This window comes from Antechinus flavipes, chromosome 2, assembly GCF_016432865.1.
Source record: "Antechinus flavipes isolate AdamAnt ecotype Samford, QLD, Australia chromosome 2, AdamAnt_v2, whole genome shotgun sequence".
Lineage (NCBI taxonomy): Eukaryota > Metazoa > Chordata > Mammalia > Dasyuromorphia > Dasyuridae > Antechinus > Antechinus flavipes.
Window position 1 is genome coordinate 207,511,608 of NC_067399.1, and position 23,414 is coordinate 207,535,021.

Below are 23,414 nucleotides of genomic sequence, written 5' to 3' on the forward strand. Positions count from 1 at the left end.
CATAAATTGACATTCTTTTGCTATATTGCAGTATGTTTCAACTTTTATATTACCTGCAGTTATCAGTGGATTACCAGTGAAACTTTCCAGCACTAGAATAGAAGAGATTAAGCTCTAAATTCAGTGTGACATATTGCTTGATAAATCTCTCTGCTACCTCCCTACTTCCATGTAATCCAGCATGAATTGACAGTAGCAGTGGTCATATAACCTCATTCCTCCCCTTCAATACCTCCCTCCCCCAATGCAGAGCTGATAGTTGACTAGTTTTGGTATTATTGATACTGTTATTAGCTGCTATTATGATGGCATTGCCTCTAGACTGTACTGTGATACTGCTTTTGTACCTAAAAAATATTCTTTGTGCCTAATCCTTTGTCAGGGAGATTGAGGTTATTATTATTATTATTTCTTAAATGTTGTTAAATGAAACAATGTTATTAAATGAAACAATAAAAGCAATGAGAAAGTTATAATGACATAATAACTAAATCTCATTAAGTTGACCTTGAAACATAATAACTAAATTGGTTTCATAATGGTTTTCTACTTCCAAATCCATTTCCTCACATTAACCCTATCAGGAAGATAGTGGAAAAAATACTGTCTTCCAATAAATGAAGAAACTTGGGTGCAAAGAAGTGGTAATAGTCCCGTGGGTAATAAAGTGAAAAAACTAAAATTTAAACAAGGTTTCTGACTTGATCAGTATTCTTTCTAGAGTATGTTGTCTCAGTGAAAATGTATTTAATCTTGATTTATCTTATAAAGTTTTTATGATGTAATCTTTAACATAATGAAGCTGAGGTTAGAAAGTTAGGCTCCCTTTAGTTGTCTTGGGTTAAAAAGTTTGCCTTTATTTACTGTTTTTGAATATATATTTGGAGTTTTATTTGTAACAAATTTATTTAGATTTTCAGGTAATGTATTATTTTGAATCATGTTTTTATTTATTTAAAAATTATTGTTTAATTTCTTTCTCTGATTTTCTGTAGTCTTTTTGGTGCTTAGTAAATATTAAATATTTCCATTTTAAAGCAGGACAAAAGGATCAAGCTGTGGAATGGTATAAGAAAGGAATCGAAGAGCTAGAGAAAGGAATAGCTGTTGTAGTCTCAGGACAAGGTAAGGTATTGTTTTGGCTTGGCAAACATAGCTTTTTAACATTGTGGTTATTTATGAGATTTTTTTTTTTTCCTGATGATTTAATTCATTTTTCCCTTGTTAAAATTAGGAACCAGAATTTTAATATGCACTCTCCTGCAGTTAATTATGTATGACAAAATAGGGAGTAGTGAATATATAAAATCTTAAAGTAATTCTTATCTAACTTTCAAAGAAATTTCAGAGAATGGGATTTGAATATCTGTTATTCACATACAGTATTGTGACCAAGTGATGAGTGAGGAAGTATATCCATAAAAGAGAGGACCTGTTCAACAGTATTAGAAGCTGCAAAGAGGTTAGGAAGATTGAAACCTGAGAGACTTAGTAAGCTGAGAGACTTTGGTGGTTTTGGAGAGAGCAGTTTAAATTGAGTAGTGAGAGTGAAACAGATTGAAAAAAGTTGAGAAGCAAATAAGTGAAGAAATACAGGCGATGAGATTAGATGCTTTTTCTTCTAAGAGTTTGGTTGTGAAAAGGAGAAAGAGAAACAAATAGACCAGAGGGGCAAGAAAACAATAACAAGATTAAGTGAAGGAGTTTTTTGAGTTTTTGTGGGGGGGGGGGGGGGGGGGGAGGGGGGGAGTTGTTTGTTGGATTTTTTTTTTTTTTTAAAGAATGTTGAGATTTGAGTGGATGGAAGGAGCTGATGAAAAAAGTGAATGAAGTTCAGAGCTGGAGGGATGGTGGAAGGGATATACTCCCAAAGAATATAGAAGGCATAGCATGAAGGACATAAGTAGATATGGGTTGTAGACCTTGGAAAAGAATAGAACTATTTGAGATGATATAGAAGGAGAAGAAATTGAAGTTCACAAAAGACAGGCTCTTGGCAAAGCAAGAGATGAGTTTCCTTGCTGGAAGGAAGATGATTTGAAAGAACTGTTCTGAAGATTATAAAAATGATCAAGTCAGGAAAAAATAAAAGGATTTTGATGCAGCAGCGAAGTCCCAGTGAAAATTAGATAACTTGAGTTTTTAGTGGCCTTACTTAACATGTGCAGAGTCTTCTTTATGGTTAAGAATAAGAATATGGTTTTGAACACAGTGACTTAAGATTTATTTCTAGAGAAACATAATGTCACAATAAGCCAAGTTCCATTAATCAGCTGCAAGAAATAATTTCAATTATTTTACTATACCTGAACTTTGTTCTGTAAACTACTGATTTAAATAATATTTTTTAAAAAGTTATTTCAAAAAGTACATTCTAACTTCCTAAATTCTATTTGATTTATATTGTGTGTGAAATCCTGGATTGTATCTCTATAAAGAAACAGCTATTTTAATTAATTTTGCTTTGTTTTTTCCCCCTCTCTTAGGTGATCAGTGTGACCGAGCTAGGCGCCTTCAAGCTAAAATGATGACTAATTTGGTTATGGCCAAGGACCGTTTACAACTTTTAGGTATTCTTAATATTTGGGGCAGTAGACTTAATGATAGCTATGTAAGTTTTAGTTTGCATGGATGTAAAACTTTGATACCCTTTAAAAAAACATATAAAAACTCAAATTTTAAAATTTAACCACTTTAAATATTCTTTCAAACCCCCGCAGTCAAAAAAAAATGTAAAATTGCCTGAAAATTTTGTTTGTCAGTATAGGAGGGAGAGTTGGGAAGAAAAATGATTATTTTTAGAGATAGTTTAAAAAAAAAAAACTTTTGAAAAACAAAGTAAAAGAAACCCCACAATTGCCTAACGACTGAGATATGTTTCTATAACTTAAGGATGAGCTGCCTGCTTTAATCAGTGTTATTCCCGTACTTCCCACCATAAAATTCTTAAGTTCTGTACATGCTTCAATCAGAATAATTGATATTTTATCATCCTTCAGAAAACTGTATGAAAATGTTGTAGCAAAACCATCTTCTGATAAACCTGCTTTACTTGTTCAGCTTTGACTTTTATTAGTATATTAAATATACATTACAATTAAAGTAATTTTTTCTGTAACTTATAAAAACAGGAAATTATTATTCTAATGATATGCTAAAACATGTAGCAAATTGGATAATTTTAAGTAGGTGGCTATGACTTTTATTTGACGTCTGTTGAGAGAGTAGCCCGTTTTTTCAGATGAAGTCTCATGCAAAGAAATAAGGGGAAGAGTTTTAAGTGACTGAAATTTACATAATGTTCCTATGGAAGAAAATTAGTTGAAATTTTTTTTTGAATTTGAATACCTAATGCTAAGATATAAAGCAATTTCTGTACTAGTCCACTTAACAAAAGCTGAATATGTTAGGCTTTTTAAAAAATTATTTTAATAGCTATAGAAAACCATAAGGGAACAATGATAAAGAAAACCAAAAAATACAATAAGTCCTTCCATCCATTTCAGGACTTTATAGAAAGACTGCCAGAATCTTAAGGAACTCTTGAATAGAAAACCTACCCTGGGTTAGGCAGAATGCAGAGAATTCAAGCAATATAAACTTATAGAAGGGCCAGATCAGCACTCCAGCTCAGGAAAGAAGGCTAGATCGGTACTCAGGCACTAAAGTGCCCAGTCAGCCCACACTCTAGCCTCAATAAAAGAAATAATTAATGTGAGTACTGGGAAAGTCTTTCAGGAGGCCTGCTATCAGCAACCTATAATGTCTGGTGTAGTCTACCAGACTAACAGAGATAGAGACAAATCCAGATTTGGAATCATGCAAAATCGGTCAAACCTAAGCCAAAACCCAGGATTCTTTTAGAAGAAATCTGAATCAAAACCCAGGAATTCTTTTAGAAGAAATCTGAGTCATCAAATTCTAAATTGACAGCAGGATTTGCCTGTACAATCCAAGAGAATATGATACACCAAGCTTCAATCTAAAAGCTGAGTCTGGAGTTATGACTTAACAGAAAGAAATTCCAGAGGGAAGGAGTCCTATGGCTTGAGAAATATCTCAGGTTTAAACCCAGGTGAGAATAAAACTTCATAGAAAATATTGTCCTAGTCATAAGTACTTCAAGAGTACCTGGAAGAAGTGAAATGACATATAAAATTTAAACTTTTAGGAAATGACAGTGAAATAGGAAAGAAGGGCCAAGATAACTTAAAATATAAGGTTTTAAATCTTACCTGTGAATTGAACTCTCTGAAAATTAGAACAAGCCAAGAAAAAGCAACAACTTTATGAGATAAGTGAGAAATACTAAAACCAAATCAAAAAATTGGGGGGAAATTGAAAGAAACATAAAGTACATAGTATTTTAAAAATAGTATCTTTTTTTAATAGTATGCAGTCTCCATAGTTCTCTTTCTGGAAACAGAATAGTATTTTCTATTCCAAGTCTCTTGGAATTGCCTTTGAATCGCTTCTTTGTTGAAAAGAGCTAAATCTATCACAGTTGATTATCACATAATCTTATTATTACTGTATATAATGTTCTTTTGGTTCTGCTCACTTCACTTAGTGTCAGGACATGTAAGTCTTTCCAGACTTTTCTGAAATTAGCTTGCTCATCATTTCTTTTAGAACAATAATATCCCATTACTTTCATATAACAAAACTTAACTCAGCCATTCCCCAACTGAGGAGCATGCACTCAATTTCCTCACCACTAAAAAAAAGAGCTGCTACAAATGTTTTTTTTCCCATATGTGTGTCCTTTCCCCTCTTTTATGACTCAGGAGAGACTTGGATAGATCAAAGGATATGCACAGTTTAATAGCTCTTTGGGCATAGTTCCAAATTGCTCTCCAGAATGGTTGGATCATTTCACAATTCCACCACCACCAATGCATAATGTCCCAGTTTTCCCACATCCCTTGCAACATTTGTCATTATCTTTTGCTAATATCTAGCCAATCTGAGAAGTTTGAAGTAGTACCTTAAAGTTGTCTTAATTTGCATATTAAATCAATAGTGATTTAGAGCATTTTTTTCATATGACTAGAAATCAACCAAAGCAATTCTAAGGGGAAAATTTATATCTCTAAACATTTGCATCAACCAAAGAGAGGAATAAAGTGGATATTCCATTTAAAGTACAAAAGCAAAAATCAAAAGACTCTAGCTAAATACCAAAATGGGAACTTCAAAAATGAAAGCAAAAAAACGCTCACAACATGTAATTGATAAATAGGAGTAGAAACAGTTTTTTTTAAACCTAATAAGATTGATCATGGATATAATCCAATTTTTAAAAAAGAAGAGAGCCAAAAAAAGTAATATTTACAGCAATTGAAGATGAAATTAAAGGAAACTATTATAGCGGTCCAGTTGCAATCCATCAAAAGTAATAACTAATTGAATAGATGAATATTTACAAACAAAGCAAACTAACTAGATTAACACGAAATTGTTTCTTTAACCCAATATCAGAAAAAGAAATTGACTTAAGTCTTAAAAATGCCAAAGGCAGAAAAAGAAACTCAATTCAAGACTGTTTTATAAATGAATTTCATTATAATGAAAAAGTAATTCCAATTTTTATATAACTTGTTGAAAAATGAAGTAGAAAATGATATGAATATGATCTTCCTAAATTATTAGGGAGGGACAAAACAAAGAAAGAATAACATTAACCAATATTCCTCATGAAGGTTTATATAAAAATATTAACTGAAATATTAGCAAAGATGCTACAATAACATTTTAAAATTTAATATTATTACCAGGTTGTGTTTATATCACAAATATAAATTCAAAATATATTGATTTTAATCGAAGGAAAAAGATAAACATTAAAGACCATATTAATTTTAAAAAAATCATATGATCATATTGAGATATCCTGAAAAGTTCTTGACAAATTTAATGTCTATTTTTGTTAAAACTATAAAGCACAGGAGTAAATGAACCTTTCCTTAATATTGTGACTTGAATCTATTGAAAATCAAAATCTAACATTCTGTAATATAAGAAAAAATTTGAGGCCTTTTCAAAACATTTGGGATAAATCAAAGGATAAGTCACCTCTATTATATAATATAGTGCTAGAATTGCTAGCTACAACAATATTACCAAGAAAAAAAAAATCAAGGGAATAAGTATGGATAAACAGGAAACTAATTTTTTGCAAATGTTAGAATGCTCAAACTAGTAAACTCCCAAGAATCAACTAACAAATTTAATTGGTGCAATGGCACAGATATGAGTGATAGACTGTACTGTTTGAGGAAGCACAAGTCATTTTAACTGGATTGTTGAGCATGAGAAGAGAAATAATTTATAAAAAAGCTGGAAAAGTAGATTGGATCCAAGTTGTGAAGGGATTTAAATATTAATGAGAGTTCTTCTGTGACTTTAGGATTATTAGGGAGTCAATGGATTTTATTAAGTAAGAGAATAATTTGATCAGACATGTACTTTAGATATAGCATTTTGCCACCTACCTTGAAGAGATATTAGAGAAGGAAAAGGTTGGGTGTAGGGAAGACAATTAGGAGGGTATTTTGGTTGTCTTGATTGAGAGGTAATGAAGCCCTAAACTAGAGGGTGCTATGATTTATTTGTGTGTCTTTATTTATTTATTTATTGTGTCTTTGACAAAAATAATGAAATTTAGAAGAGAGGTGAATTTCAAGGGAAATATAATTGTTTTTGAACATGTTGAGTTGAGAGGCCTATGGAATATTTAGTCAGAAATGTCCAATAGACAATTGGTTTTCTGAGAGTAGAGCTCAGGAAAGAGATTAGGCTTACATTAGATCTATAAATCATTGTTTTGAGATAATTGAACACATGACATTTGTTGAGGATATTATGAGAGAGTAAAAAGAGAAGAGAAGAGGACCTAGGACAGTTAAGAGGTTACATATGGATGCTGATCAATAAGTAAGCTTTTATTAAAGATTTTTAAGTGTCAAGTACTGTGCCAAGCACCCTGTATATTAAACAAAAGCAAAAACAATCTCTGCCTTCACAGAACTTACATCCTAATGGAAAAGACAACAAATCACCCATATAGACATATACATTATATAGAGAATAGTTGGAAAGTAACTTAGAGGGGAGAACACTAATAGCTGGGAGAACCCCCTAAAAAGGCCTTCTATGAAAGATTTGATTTTAACTAATTTTTGAAGGAAGCCAAGGACTCACAAAGGCAAAGTTAGGAAGAAGGAACACTCTAAGCTTGGGGGAGGGACAGCTAGTGCAAATGCATAGAAAATGGAAATATAATTTCCTGTGAGGGACATCAAGCAAACCAATATGAGTGAATAGTAGAGTAGTATGTGGATGACAATAATATTTAAGGATACTTAAAGATAGAAAGAAGCTATGTTGTGAAGAGTTTTATATTCTAGTCAGAGGAATTTATATTTGATCCTTGAAGTAATAAAAAGCTGCTAGAATTTGTGTAGGACTATGTGGGGGATGAATTAGAGTACAGAGATAACTGAAGAGGGGAAACCAAATATGAAACTATTGGAATTTCCAAGGCAAGAAGTGAGGAAGGCCCAAAATAGAGCAGTGGTTTTGTAAATGTAGAGGATATAATATACTTGAAATGTGGAGAAAAATGAAAAATGAAATCAGTTTGGCAACTGATAGACTGTGGGGGCCAATGAGATTGAGGAATTAAGATTGTGAATATGTATAGCTGGAAGAATGTTAATTCTCTTGAAATGATAAATAAATTCTGAAGAGATACACCTTTGGGTGGAAAGATCATCAGTTCTTTACTGGATGTGTTCAATTTGAGAAATTTGTGGAAGACCCAGCAAAAGTAACCGAGAACATGTGGTCAGACAGGTAAAAAGAAAATCAAAAGAGAGAAATGGCATGAAATTCAGGAGGAAAGATTTTCCAAGAGAGAAAATTTAGATATATTGCAGAGAGGTCACAAAGAATAAGAACTAAGAAAAGACCATTGAATTTGGTAATGAAAAGATTATCAATAACTTTGGACAGCTGGTTTTAGTTGAATAATGGGTTTGGAGTCAGATTATAAGGGATAGAGATTAAAGAAAGTAGAGGCAGTAAAAGCAGACAGTTTTTTTTCTAGGATTTTGATTGTGAAAAATATGACAATAACATGAGGAGATGAAAATTAATTTAGTGTAGTTATTTAATACATAGTTACTTAAATTGTAATGGTGGAACATAAGTTTGGAATTAGATCTAATTTTGTATTCTGGTTCTGCTAGCTGTGTGATTTTTGGGTAGATTATTTAATTTCTTAGTTAGGAATTTATCTATAGATTGGGGATTCTCGTGCTGCCTTCATTTTAGGCATTGATCTGAAGAGGAAATAATGTAGGTAAAGTACTTTGTAGATAATAAGGTATCACTTTATATGTACCATAAGCATCAGATGCTATTACATTTTAATTCATCTGGATGAATAGAAATAATAATAATCAATAAACATTTAAGTGCCTACTATATGCCAGCCACCATGCTAAGAAGCTGAGAATACAAATATAGGTTGGGGGTGGCTAAAGAGCTCTTTCCCTCAAGGAGCTTACAGTCTGGTGGGGGAAAACAGTACACAAAATTAACCTCAAAAGGAGAGGGGGAAGGTGTATGCTATAGCAGGAAGATGAATTGGAGAAGTAAAGGACCCAGTGTAGTGCAGCCAAGTGAGAAATGAAATGCTTGAGCTTATCTTTCCTTTTAAAGAGACATTTGGAGTTGATGGACCCACCCTCCCATCAGAGAGGCAAAGGGATGTGATAACTTGCCAAGCCAAAGCTGATCTTACAAGATAGGAAATTATCCCTGTAATGAGCATATCTTTTTCTTATAAGCCACTTAGCCATATTCTCTTAAGATAAGAGGAGAGAATTAAGTAAACAAATCCATGTCATTGAAGTTACATGATGCTATGCCATAGAAAATTTTGGTTCTAGATAATATTGTTAGGGCCATCTTCTTCCACCACAAACATTCGAGAAATACTATTCAAAGTTACTATGGCTGAGATATATATATATATATATATATATATATATGTGTATGTATTATTATAACTTTTTATTTACAAGATATAGGCATGGGTAATTTTTCAGCATTGACAATTGCAAAACCTTTTGTTCCAATTTTTCCCCTCCTTCCTCCCTCTCCCTCCCCCAAATGACAGATTGACCAATACCTGTTAAATATGTTAAAGTATAAGTTAAATACAGTATATGTATACATATCCATACAGTTATTTTGCTGTATAAAAAAAATCAGACTTTGAAATAGTGTACAATTAACCTGTGAAGGAAATCAGAAATGCAGGAGGACAAGAATAGAGGGATTGAGAATTCTATGTAGTGGTTCATACTCATCTCCCAGAGTTCTTTTGCTGGGTATAGTTGGTTCAATTCATTACTGCTCTATTGGAACTGATTCAGTTCATCTCATTGTTGAAGAGGACCACATCCAACAGAATTGATCATCGTATAGTATTGTTGTTGAAATATATAATGATCTCGTGGTCTTATTCATTTCACTCAGCATCAGTTCATGTAAGTCTCTCCAGGTCTTTCTGAAATCATCCTGCTGGTCATTTCTTACAGAATAATAATATTCCATAATATTCATATACCACAATTGTTAGAATCCTAACAAAGTGATGTCAGTTGCCTAATTTAGCATGGTACTTAGCAAATTCTCTAACGCACTAATGTATTTAAGTACTCATTGGAGTTCACAAGTATGGGAGATTCACAAAGTTAACTTTGTAACTTTGTGAATTCATACCTCCCATAATCCCATTCTCAGAGGAGGAGTCAACCTTTTACACCGAGCATAAAAAGAGCTTCAGTGAATCAATCAGAGTCAGTTCAGAAGAAGCCATGGGTGGGAATTGAGCTAGAGCCAGAAGTCACTTCGAAAGATTGAAAGCCACAAGTCAGAGTTAAGGCAGAGGCAGAAGCAAAGGACAAGCTGCAAGAGCTCTTGGAATTAAGGAAGGAGAAAATAAATGTTTGGATTTTATCAGCTGGCTGTATTTGAAGTGAGATTATTACTTTGAACTGAAACTAAGGCTACCTCCAGAAAACCTCCCCAAGAAACCTGCTCTCACAGATAATGATTATATTATAAAAAAGAACAAGAACACCACATTTTGTTGCCCAACGTGGTCCTGTTAGGACTCTGATCTCAGTGGAAAATCCTCTGATCCTGATCCAGTGGAAAAGTCTCCTCAACCCAGAAATTATGGTGAGTACAACAAAGAAATTTTGTTAAGAGTGTTAAAGTAGAATTTCAGCTAAGATGGGACAGATGTTCAGAAAAAAGGCTTCTGTTTCTGTTCAAGGAAAATATTTAGAGAGCATTCAAGGAAAATGTTTAGAGACCATTTCCAGACTTATAAAAAATCAAGGTTTAATTATTCCTGGGAGCATATCATTGATCTTTTAAAAACTGTACAGTACATGTCTCTTTGGTTCTCTACAGAAAAAGAATTGGATCCAAATGAGTGGACATTAATAGGAGAGCAACTGGGTGAATACTACAATTCTAATCCAAACTCAATGGAGTGGAAATCAGAAGGAGAGGATCTTTGTCAATTCTGCAATAAAAATGCAATTTTCAAAGACATACTTAATACATATAATTTAATACAACTGGCTTTTGGAAATATTAAGTGTTAGAATAAGGAAAAAGAAGAAAGAGCAGGAGGGGGAGGTGCCAATTAAACTAGGTGAAAAGAAGGAAGAATAAGATAAGAATAGCGTTAAGTACAATTCTAAGTGTGATACTTCATAGCAGGAGAAATTAGATCATGCCACATCTCATGACCCTCCCCCCTCAATTAACCCTTCATGGGTGGAGGAAGAAGGGGGAGGGAGAGAGGCAAAAACACAATCAGTATCTCCTGTGAAGCAGAATATGACAAGATTAGAAAAGCATTAATTAAAGCAAAAAATGAAAGAGAAGATATATCTGATTTTATAAATGCATATCCTGTGATTGAAAAGCCTAACTCCTCAGGTCAAAAAGAGAGAAAATAAACTCCTTTTAATTTGGAAAAAATTAAGGATTTGAAAAAGGGATGCACTCTTTATGGGGCTACATCATCTTATGTGAAGATGTTACTAGATAATTTGTCTTATGAAATCTTAACCCCGAATGATTGGAAATCCATAGCAAGAACATGTTTAGAACCTGGACAAAATTTGTTGTAGCTTTCAGAGTTTCATGAATTATGTAGAATTCAAGCCCAACACAATAGGCAAACAGAAGCTATTGGACAAATCACTTTTGACCAACTAGCTGGTGAAGGTCAGTATGGAGAGAATTTAGAACAGATTTATTATCCCGTAACAGTGTATGAGCAAATTTCTAAGGCTGCAATAAAAGCTTGGGGTGGTCCCTCCCAGGACACTTGAGGGGAAACCTTCACAAAAATAGAGCAAGGTCCTAATGAACCCTTTGCAGATTTTGTGGGACATTTGCAAACAGCTGTAACAAGAACCATTGGAGATAATGCAGCTACAGAAGTAATGACCAGACATCTGGCTAAGGAAAATGCCAATGAGGTTTGCAAAAGAATTATATGGGGACAAGACAAATATGCTCTTTTAGAGGAGGCACTGTGCCACAGTGGGCACAAATGCTTATTATACTTAGACTATGATGAACATGGGAAGACAGGGTCTCTCTTGGCAAGGGACTTCTAGAGAAACTCGTAGATGTTTTCAGTGTGGTTGGACATCTAAGAACTCATTGTAGATATGGAGATAGAATGAGAAGACAGACTGAGAGAAGACCTAAAATCCCATGTCCAAAATGCAACCGAGGCTTTTACTGGGCCTCTGAATGTAGAGAGACCCAGGGAAATGAGAGGCAGAGCCCAGCTCTGAGATATCAATCAAAAGACAGATGGGGCATGATGGCAGCTGAGGTTACACCCAGAGAGTCTTTAGAAGTTCAAGACTCTGATGTGATCAATCAGCCTAAAAGTGGCACAAAGAGATTACATGATCAACCAACAGAAAAGCAATGAGAGAGCATCAAGAGATTACAGTTGGGGAGAATACAGGCCTTTTAACCCAACAGGGCAGTGTCCAGTGCAAACAGCTCCAATGTAATTGCCAGATGATGAGGAGAAATCCCAAAAGTGGTAAATAAAAGGGAATTAGATAGGTTAACTGCCTGGGAGAGAGGGTTTCCTTGTATTTCTACAGATGAAGAAGGAATCAGATGGGTGCCACTGAGCCATATTCGCCTTGTCCATCAGAGAAAAACAGAAAAAGAGAAAAACATCAAAACAAAGGAGAAGATTTAAGAAACATCTGACACTGAAAGAACATGGCTGACAATGACACTTTTTTTTTTTTTTAATAACTTTTTATTGACAGAGCTGATGCCTGGGTAATTTTTTTACAACATTATCCCTTGCACTCACTTCTGTTCCGACTTTTCCTCTCCCTCCCTTCACCCCTTCCCCCAGATGGCAAGCAGTCCTATACAAGTTAAATATGTCGCAGTGTATCCTAGATACAATATATGTGTGCAGAACCGAACAGTTCTCTTGTTGCACAGGAAGAATTGGATTCAGAAGGTAAAAATAACCTGGGAAGAAAGACAAAATTACAAGCAGTTTACATTCATTTCCCAGTGTTCTTTCTTTGGGTATAGCTGCTTCTGTCTATCCTTGATCAATTGAAACTTGAGTTAGATCTTCTCTTTGTCAAAGAAATCTACTTCCACCAGAATACATCCTCATACTGTATCGTTGTTGAGGTATATAATGATCTCCTGGTTCTGCTCATTTCACTTAGCATCAGTTCATGTAAGTCTTGCCAATCCTCTCTGTATTCATCCTGCTGGTCATTCCTTACAGAACAATAAATATGAACGTAATGTTCATATACCACAATTTACTCAACCATTCTCCAATTGATGGGCATCCATTCATTTTCCAGCTTCTAACCACTACAAACAGGGCTGCCACAAACATTTTGGCAATACAGGTCCCTTTCCCTTCTTTAGTATCTCTTTGGGGTATAAGCCCAGTAGAAACACTGCTGGATCAAAGAGTATGCACAGTTTGATAACTTTTTGAGCATAGTTCAAAATTGCTCTCCAGAATGGCTGGATGTGACAATGAGACTGTTAAAAGAACTTTAAAATCTTCAGCTTTCAGTTCTTGAAAACCAGCAGGAATCATTGGATTCCTTGAAATGAAAAATTGTTGATGAGACTATTGCAGTACTTCAAAGCTTACAGGAATTATTGGATTCCTGGCGCATGAACTAATGGACAGTGGATTTCTTTTGGACTATTTCTAGGACTTATGGACATGTATAAATTCTCCTGTTAATTCATGTTATTTGTTACGTTACTACTAGCTTGTGTTATATTACTATATGCTTATGTGTTTTATGTAATTATGTGTAATTTTTCCCATATTGATGGATTTATGTATACCTGTTTCAAGTGAGCCCCTGTAGAAACCCGCTAATCTGATTTGATTTCCCATTTTCTTTGGTGTTTTCATCTCCCTTCCTGAGATGTCAGGGAAGGCGTGACCACCTTCTTTTTATGGTGTTTTCACTTCTTTTTTGAGCACTCAGGGAAGGCATGATCACCTTTTTTTGGGGGGTTCTTACCTCCTTGAGAAGTCAGGGAGGTCATGACCACCTTATATTCTAAAACAAAACAAAAGAAAGCGGCCATTCTCCAATTGATGGGCATCCACTCAGTTTCCAGTTTCTGGAACGGCTGATATTTATAAAGCACTTTAATGGTTACAAAATATGTAGGATCAAGGAAGGAGGTTTTTACCTAGTCTAGCCTCTTGATATATAAAGAAACTGAGAAGTTGATTTGCCCAAGGTTATATGATTTGAACTCAAATTGCCCATCCAAATTCAGTCTTTCCATCTTACCATGCATATTATTTAATTTGATCTTCATTACAACTCTGAAAAATGTACTACAGATGAGAATCATCTTTTTAGAGCTGAAAGGACATGAGTCCATCTACTAAAACGTTTTCATTTTATACATAAGAAATGGGCTGAGAGAGGTCAATACCTGGGAGAATTATCATCATTGCACAGTTTGTGTTAAAGGTGAGCTTTAAATCTAGGTTTTTCTGATTGCAAATCTAGCATTCTTTCACCTCCTTTACTAGCTGGAGACTTACAATTCAAGAATCTAGAGACATTGGTGTAATTATTCTTAAGGTTCCATTATTGTGAGTTTTTTGTATAGGGTCCTGGAATTCCATATCCATACTGTTTTAGGTGGAAATATTTAATTATAAACTCTCATTTACAAATATTTTCTTAAGTGATAATTGAAGAGTAAAGACATTTTAATAGTATTTTATTTTTTCCAAATACATATAAAGATAGTTTTCAACATTCATTTTTTCAAAACTTTTTGTTCCAAAATTTTTTCCCTCCCTGCTGTACTCCCCCTCCCCAAGAGAGTGAGCAATCTCATATAAGTTAAATATGTGCAATTCTTTTAAACATATTTCCCCATTTATCAGATAAAAAGTAAAGAAATCACAAGAAAGAACAAGGAAACAAACCAACAAACAAAAAAAGGTGAAAATATTATGCTTCAATCCATATTCAGTCTCCAAAGTTCTCTCTCTGCTTGTGGATAACATTTTCCATCCCAAATCTATTGGAAATGTCTTGAAGCAATGGGAAGCAGAGTTTTTTTGGCAATACTGTTTTTCCATTGTAGAACTTTTTATCTGGACAAATCGTTTTTCACTTAACTTCAAGCAAATCTGTTTGCACTCTTTTTTAATTGTTCTCTGGCTATATTGGGAAGTTTTTGTTTGTTTATAAATTCAAAAATTTGAGTTCCTTAAACAGGGCATTTGCTTCTCTAGGAGAAAGATGTCTTAGCTGATTTTTCTTGACTAACAATGTACTTGATTGGAATAGTTTCACTTTTGCTGTGATTTCCATGAATTGAGATCTTTAGGACTTTAGGGCTTCATGTAGACATACACAGAAATAAGCTCCCCTATGTATTTCGGTAACAAGTAGAACTTTTTAATAATGGATATGAAAGTGAACTTAAAATAGTTTTCATTCATTTCTGGTCTTCATTTTTAGGCAAACAATTTTTTTAATTTTATTTTTTATTATAGCTTTTTATATACAAAACATATGCATGGGTAATTTTTCAATATTGACCCTTGCAAAACCTTCTGTTCCAACTTTTCTCCTATTTCCCCCCACCCCCTCCCCTAGATAGCAGGTAATCCCATACATGTTAAATATGTTAAAGTATATGTTAAATAACAATATATGTATACATATTTATACAGTTATCTTGTTGCACAGGAAAGATCGGATTTAGAAAGAAGTAAAAATAACCTGAGACGAAAAAAACAAAAATTTTGCAAACAGTTTTCTTTGAATTTAAAGTTAATTGGTGGTGACATTTTAAAATCATTGTTATGTTTGCTCTAATTCATGTCTTTTACCAACACAAATAGTTCCTGCCTCTGAATGGTTCATTTGAAGAGCATTATCACTGAGAAAAATCTGATGACCTACCTGTTAGTTAACAAAATCTCTTCCAAGGTATATTATATCAGCTAGCTTAGAGCACAAAAGCTCTGTAGTCCTTTGTGCTTTGTGAGAAAAGGGTAGTTGGTATTCAGCCTACCCTAGAGGTATGTGCAGGTTGTACCCAAAGCAGCCATGGTGCCTGTCTGTCTGACCCTGCAAAGTAAAGCTGAAGGGAAGTCACTGTGTATGTGCAGTGGCTTTCCTTATGTTTTGTCTACAGAAATGGAAGGAAGCTGAGAATGCTACGTTAGCCTAGTATATGTCAATACTAAATACAAATCACCTGATTTATATTAGATAACTGGGACATAAATGTTAGAATGTCTGGACCTCTGGAATTATTGAAAATGCTGGTTCATATAGAAAATATTAATCTGTTAATGGTCTCAGAGCAAACTAATATCTATAGCAGTCTTAGACTGGTAAATATAAAGGTCAGGATATCAGTCAACTTAGTAATCAGGTTGGCTTGAATTTTAATAGATTGGAATTTGAGTTTTGGGCATTCTGATGATGTTTACAGCAGCCGGTTCATTGGAATATTAAAATCAAAAGAGACCTTAGGAATTAATTTGGCTTTAAAAAACTGTCTTAAGTTTTTTTTTCTTTTTTTAAAGTTACCTACCTCAAAAACAACAAATAAAATGAAATTTTCTATATATTAGGTACATATGAAGATTACATATGAAAGTGAAGCTTTTATGTACATTTGCTTTTCTTTTTAAACACATAACATATTTAACGTATTGATTTTAGAGCTGTCCTGCTTCTCTATTTTCTTTTGTATTTCTGTTGCTTCTGTGCATTTAAAAATGATACTTCAGTGACTATCTCTTTTTTCTAATTCTTTTAACAGTACTATTTTTAGCTTCCTGAAAACTCTTTCCCTAAATTGAGTAGGGAAAAAAAAAAAGAAAAAACAAAATATTTGTTAGATTTATTCAATATATATTTACTCATTGGTCATATCCAAAAGTAGCTGTCTCAGGCTAAACCTTGAAACCATTACCTTCTCTGTCAGCATGCTCTACCCAATATTGGTCTTTCTGAGTCGAAATGTCACTTACCAGGCTTGTACCTACAACACTCCCTAGTGTAGATAACTGGATTAAAATGTAATTAAGTGTAAATCTAGCAAAATAAATAATAATGTGAACTATGAGAAATTAGGTTTCCACAGATAATGTCAAAATAGGATGAAGGGAGGAGTGAAATATTTGTTAAGATGTCTGCAACCAATCACCATATGAGTTAAGGAATTGGCTAAACAACACAATTTCTGACAAAGGGATCTAAGCTTAGACCAGCTCAAACTGGCTAGTGTTAATGACAAGTCACAAACCTTTTTTTCTTTATTTTTTTCATTTTCAAAGCTTTATTGAATAGGGTTAGAGTATTTTAGAAAATGATGCCTCCAATTCGTTTTAATCTCCTGGCATGAAATGGCATTTTCAGGAATGGATACACACACATACACATACACATACATACACACACTCACACTCACAGTCAGTAATGAAGAGATACGCAAGCATACTATAGCTAATAAAAGGAATGGATACAGTCCAAATCCACTTTTAAAATCCTTATTCCTAGACTCAGTCATGAGCACAAGAGTTATAGTCAACTAGCTCTTCAGGCTTAAACCACAGGCTGATCTCAGCACTTTTTTACAGAATCACTATCATGAATGATCCTGCCAACTTGAATGTGGAAATCTCTACGAATGGTACCTGGCTTGGAATCAGCTGGATTGGTATCCCCCAGCATCATTCTGCATGTTTTACCACATTCAAATCCTCTCAGACCAGGCTACAACAGGCCCATGTTCATGTTCTTCATAAGCCCAGAGAAAATGACCTGTCCTTTAGTTCAGCATAGTGCTGTTTCAGATGTTCTTCTGAAATCCTAAGAAACTTCATGCAAAATCTCTTCTGATCAAAACACTTGATGAAGTCCCCTACCAGTCCTCACTGAGTGCTGTAGGGCTAGATGGCAGTGAAGGTGCTCAGTGTTGGTCATGGTCCAGGGAAGCTCAGGCAGGAGCAGAACCAGGCAACTGGGCTGTGGAGGAAATAGAGGCTAGAGCCTAATGAGTCTACATTTCATATTGGAGCCGAGAGCAAAGAGATTGAGGCCCATACAAGCCTTTTGACATATGAAATGGGTGAATAAAGAGGATTGGGAAATCGAACAGTTGTAACCTAATTACAATTGTACAAGTTACAATGTTACCTGTACATGTACAAGTTACCTGTAAATCTGACCTAATTGTAATTTGGATTGTAAAGCTGACTAGTTGCAATTAACTCTTGACTGTAAAGTTGACCAATTTGAACATTGAAGGGAGGGATAAAGAACCAAATTAGCAGAATAAACTTGCTTCTGATTCTGTATTTGGTGTACCCTCCTTGGGAATACACCTGCATCTCACGAGAATCAAAATAAAGAATTCTTTTATTCTTACAGAGCATTGGTGGTAACACTACTAATTTGCAACCAGGGAAGCAGTGGACAGTGGCAGCTCATCCCAGGCTTACTTCTCAATCCTGCTATGTTCCATTATCTTTTGATAATATAGTAGAACATAGATATCATTCTTATATGTTTTCTATGTCAGTGTGCTGCCCACAAGGATCCTTAAGTATGACTTAGTAATCCCCTTCTATTTTGAGTTTGACATCACAGCCCTGGAGTATTGTTGATTGTTTTCGTTGATTAGATTCCTTAATTCCCTTCACTCAAGGAATTTAGATTTTAATAGGGAGAAATAACATGAAGAGGCATAGGCAGCATGATGTAGGGATGGCTAGAAAGTAGTATGGGAGTCTGATTAGCAAAATGAAAGTTCAGAGCCTGGCGTCCCAGGAATGGAGTCCAAGGTTCTGGTAAGAAGAGAAAAGGATGATAGCTATAGTTTTGACAGTATAGTTTAGTGTAGCGATAGCCTAGTTCTGAACAATAAAAAGTGAAAACTTACCTATCACAACCTAGCATACAAGAATATAGTCCAAGTTTTGGGATGGGCTTGGGGAGGGGAGATGAGAGGGATGGCTATCCTGCTAGAAGTATAATGTAAGATGTAGGTCTTTCACCTGAAGTAGACAATCCTAGTCCATTTGGGGGAAGCAGGTCAAGGTGAAATCCGGAAATATTTATAAATTCATTTTTTTTTTCCTGGGGCCTGATATGTGAAGGGGAATAGTATGAAGAAAAAGCAGGAAAGATAGGTTGGTGCTAGATTGTGGAGGACCCCGAGTACAATGCTAAAGAGTGGGTTACATATCTTGTAGGCAATAGCCATTGAAAGGGGAATGATCTAAGTATTTTGAAAACAAGTTTGGCATTGTGAAGGATTGATTGAAGATGTGGAGATATTGAAGGTAGAAAGAAGAGCCAGGAATTTTTTCAAGTAGTCTAAGTAAGAGGTGATAAAGGTCTGCATAAGGTGGGATGGCAGGATGAAAGCCAAAGAGATTGTATAGGTGGAATTGATAAGGATAAAAAGCTTTGAGAAAACACTGGTTTTGAGTTAAAGCTTTAAATGTTACCAGTTCTTTTTTTAGTTGATATTCTAAATAGTATTGTGTCCCAAATGCTATATGTTCTCCATTGGGTTTCCTTCTAAAGCGATGGGTAATTAGGCAAAAGTTTAATTTACACAGTACAGATAGAGCAAGAATGAAACTGGACACAACTTACTTTAAAAATTCAGATTCACAAGGGACTATGGAATTGCATCAATTAAGACAATATTGAACTGATGAAGAAAAGATTTGGATGAACATGACTATCTTACAGTATTTGAAGAATTGGCCTAAGGGAAATTAGAAGGCAGGACTGTGAGCAAAGGATGGAATTTGCAGAGGCAGATTTAGACTTTATATGAAGAAAAACTTAAAAACAATTAGAGATGTTCAAAAGTCAATATGGGCAGATAATGTTTTTTCTCCTTATTGGAGGTCTTCAAGCAAAGTCCAACAGATTCTGTTGAATAGCTGTTGAGGAGATTCTTGTTCAAGAATAAGTGCTACATGGTTTCCAAGTTTCCTTCGAATCAATCATCTTATTGTTTCAGGCCTATTACCTTCAACCAGTGTTTCCTCTGTGCTTACTCCATACACTCTCACCCAACTTTGACTACAAAATGTAAAGCTGATTGGATCCAAGACATATTAGTCCGTATCTCACTATTGATAAAGACTGAACTTATCTTTTTGAGTGGCCATATTTTCCAGAAACACTGGATCCAGAACATGCAAGAGGCTTTGAATGTGTCAAGGATATCTTCCCTTCCCTTATCTTACCATCCCCCTCTCCCTGCCAGTTGACATAATTTGTTATTTGCATCTCAAACTGGACTCCTTGTGTGAGCTTTGGAGTCAAGACACATGCTAGACAGTTTTCACTAGGCTTCTGCAGCTGGGATCCTTATAAATAAATCCTATCTTCATGATCTAGCAATTCTCAAGGGAAAATAATGTGACTTTTGCCATCACCTTGCTCTCCTTTCTTTTCAGGAGGGGTTTTGTCCTTTTCCAATCTTTACTGGACCTTCTCCCAAGCCATGCCCCTTTTGCTGGAGATTCTGCTGTCTTCTTTCTTTTGCCCTTTTGTCATAAATATGCATACTTATGTAAGAATTGTGAACTCTTTGCTCTGTCTTGGTATCCTACATGCATGTTTGTTTCTCTTTTAATAAACCTAGTTTTCATGTAAGTTTTATGAAGTTGTGATTTCCAGTGTTGTTGCAGTCAGGTGGCAGTAGATTGAGCTTGTTATAGCAACCAGATTCCTATAATAGATAACCTTTCCAGCCTTTATATCAGTTCTGGTTTCTTTCTTCTCTATATCTCACAGTGTCTCCCTGGAATTCAGTTCAAACATTTTGTTAAACGTCTATTATGTGCTGTCAGTGCAAAAACTAAAATGAACCAACTTTTGTCCTCAAGAATTAACATTCTGTTATTGAATGCAGTATATAAGTCAAATAGGACAGTTTATGGAAGGATAGAGCATTTGTGTTAGAAAATGAGGCAGTGATAATAGTTTGTTCCACTTGAAAAAGTGAATTTCTGTCATGATGAAAATGAAGTGCTCATTCAGTATGCTATTTAAGAATTTATAACTTAAATGGCATAAATAATTTGTTAATGACATTTAAAAGAAAAATGAGTTTTCTTCCCAAATATATACTTTATTTCTAGATACAGGGTGCTATTTGCCATATTGTGTAGAATATATTTCCTCTATAATCTGAGAGAGTAATACATTTTATATAGTATAGTAAAAAATTAGGTTTTAATTAGCTTTTAAGATCAATATGTTTAATTTTTTATTTTGATAAAAGCTGGTATTAGAGTGAAGATTTATTTCAAAACAGCCACAGAATGACAATATAAAACAATGGAAAGAATACTGGACTGAGAATCAGGAGACCCAAGTCCTAATTCTTAATTTGATCTTTCTACTGTTTCTGGGCCTCAATTTCTTCATCTATAAAAATGTGAGATTAGAAGTAGAAAATAGCTTCATATTCTAACATTTGATCATTTTATGAGCTTTAGTGGATTGATAACATATGGTTATGGAAAGCTTTTAAAGAGAAATGTATCTGTTTTTTAAAGTGATATTTTGAATGAAATTCTTGCTAAGAGTTTTTGTGTGGAAATACTTTTGCATAGATGGGGCATAGCTGAACACATGTGTGTGTGTATGTGTGTGAGTGTGATTTTACATTGGCTCAAATTCACTCTTAATTTTGTCAACTTCATGGAATGTCTTTTGATTATCTAATTATCTAATTGCATAGAAAGTGAAAAATGTCATTTAAATTATTCTATGGAATGTCTTACTTAATTAAACATTTGTCTAATTTAGAAGGATGTTGATTTCTTAGTTTACTGTAAATGTTTTTAAGGTGTAGCTAGAGGTATTTTTAAAAAAATAAATCATAAATAATTTAAATATTTTGAAACAGATGATACCAAGATTGTGATTATTCTTATAATCATAAACTAAAGATAAATTCTCTGACAAAACAGGGAACTATTTTCCAAACAAATGACATAAAGCGAATTTTTGAAATGCAGAGTAGGGGGAGAATATATATATGTATATATATATATTCCTCTTGAGTTCCCTAAAAATGAACCGCAGAAGTGCTTTAGGTGTGTTTTTAATGACTCAAGAAAATAGCATTCAATTTTTAATATTTAATATTATTATTAATATTTAATATTATTTTTCTCCTCCCCAAGACAGCAAGCAATTCGATATAGGTTAAACTCACTTCTTCTAAACAGATTTCTATATTTGTTATGCTACACACACACACACACACACACACACACACACACACACACACACAAACACAGATCAAAAGGGGGAAAAAACACAAGAAAGGAAAAAACTAAAGAACGAACCACAAAAAAAAGGTGAAAATATGCTTTTGGTCCACATTTAGTCTTCTTAATTCTCTCCCTGGATGCAGATGTCACTTTCCATCCCAAGTTTATTGGAATTGCTTTGAATCACCTCATTATTGAAAAGAGCCAAGTCCATCACACAAACAGCAGGATTCTTCCTTGACCTATACAGATAATTCAGGGCAGTGGTTCCTAGAAACATTAGTAGCTCTAGTTTTCTTTGGAGAGCAAGATTGAAAACAAATAATAGTAGTGTGTATATATTGTTCCATCATACATTAAATCAAATATATATGAGTTATTCATGAAATAAGATGTGACATTAAGGTGTAAGAATTATTGTGAATAAAGTTTTCTGAGCAATAATAATCTTGATTTGCATCATCAGAAAGAATTTTATCACAGAATTTGTGTTTTGCTTGCTTGATTGTAAATGTAACATGTAAATTGTAAAATGAGATCATGGTTTCTTCATGACTCATATAGAATGATACCCCCATTAAAAAGGGGGGGGGAAGGTTACTTTCCTTTTTTTGTCTGTACTTCTGTAATTTTTCTAATTCTGTTTTCTTTTGGGTTATTTTTCTTTTCCATTTTACTCATCAAAATCCTAGCTACTACATTCCAAGATCCAAGTCTGAACTCTCTTTTATATAAAGCTTTTGTTTACATGTCACCTAGCCCACAGTGATGTCCCTCTAATAAAAACTCTTCTGCTTTTGTCTTGTTTCATATGTAGGTATAGTATTGTAGGTTTTTTCATTGTTGTATATTTTAAATTTTCCAAGTAGATTTTAAAGTCTTAAAAAATAGGAATTGTACTGTTTTAGACTTCTTTGTATTATCTGTAGTGCCTAGCTCAGTTTCTTATCCATAGTAGGTGCTGAACAAGTATTTATTAATGATGATAACAAGCAAATACTAGACTTTTTATAATTTAATAACCTTTCTTTTTGCCTACAAATAAGTACTGTAGTTGCTGATTTCTGTTATTTATTATGCCTATCTTTTGTGTTAACTAGAAGTTATGCTTTATATAAATGCAAAAAAAAGCTAAACTCTAAAATCTATTTGATCTTATATGCACATTTTATTTGTTTATTGAGTTTTTTGGTTATTTTGTATTTTTTTACTCCCTTTCTATTTGTTGCATAGAGAAGCTGCAACCAGTTTTGCAATTTCCCAAGTCACAAACGGACGTCTATAATGACACTACTAACCTGACATGCCGCAATGGACATCTCCAGTCAGGTGGGTTTGGGTTAACTGACACTTATGTTAATGAGCACCTTTCTTAACTGCAAATTGTAAGACTTGCAAGCAAACTTAAATCCCCTAATCTTACACTTAATTCTGTTTAAGAAATTTTAGTTTTTTATTTTAGTTTTACATTTTC

At 34.1% G+C, this 23,414-nt stretch overlaps 1 protein-coding gene across 5 annotated transcripts in view; it reads left to right on the forward strand.

Annotated features, from left to right (window-relative positions):
* The window catches only part of SPAST (spastin), an 87,620-nt gene that overhangs the window by 18,333 nt on the left and 45,873 nt on the right, over positions 1-23,414 (forward strand). For 2 of the 5 annotated variants that reach the window (XM_051976125.1, XM_051976120.1), the window contains exons 2-4: positions 1,039-1,125; positions 2,487-2,570; positions 23,174-23,269. In XM_051976125.1, coding sequence (XP_051832085.1) covers positions 1,039-1,125; positions 2,487-2,570; positions 23,174-23,269 — 267 coding nt within the window. The remainder of the gene's footprint in view (positions 1-1,038; positions 1,126-2,486; positions 2,571-23,173; positions 23,270-23,414) is intronic. The other 3 variants (XM_051976121.1, XM_051976123.1, XM_051976124.1) reach the window with 3 other exon arrangements.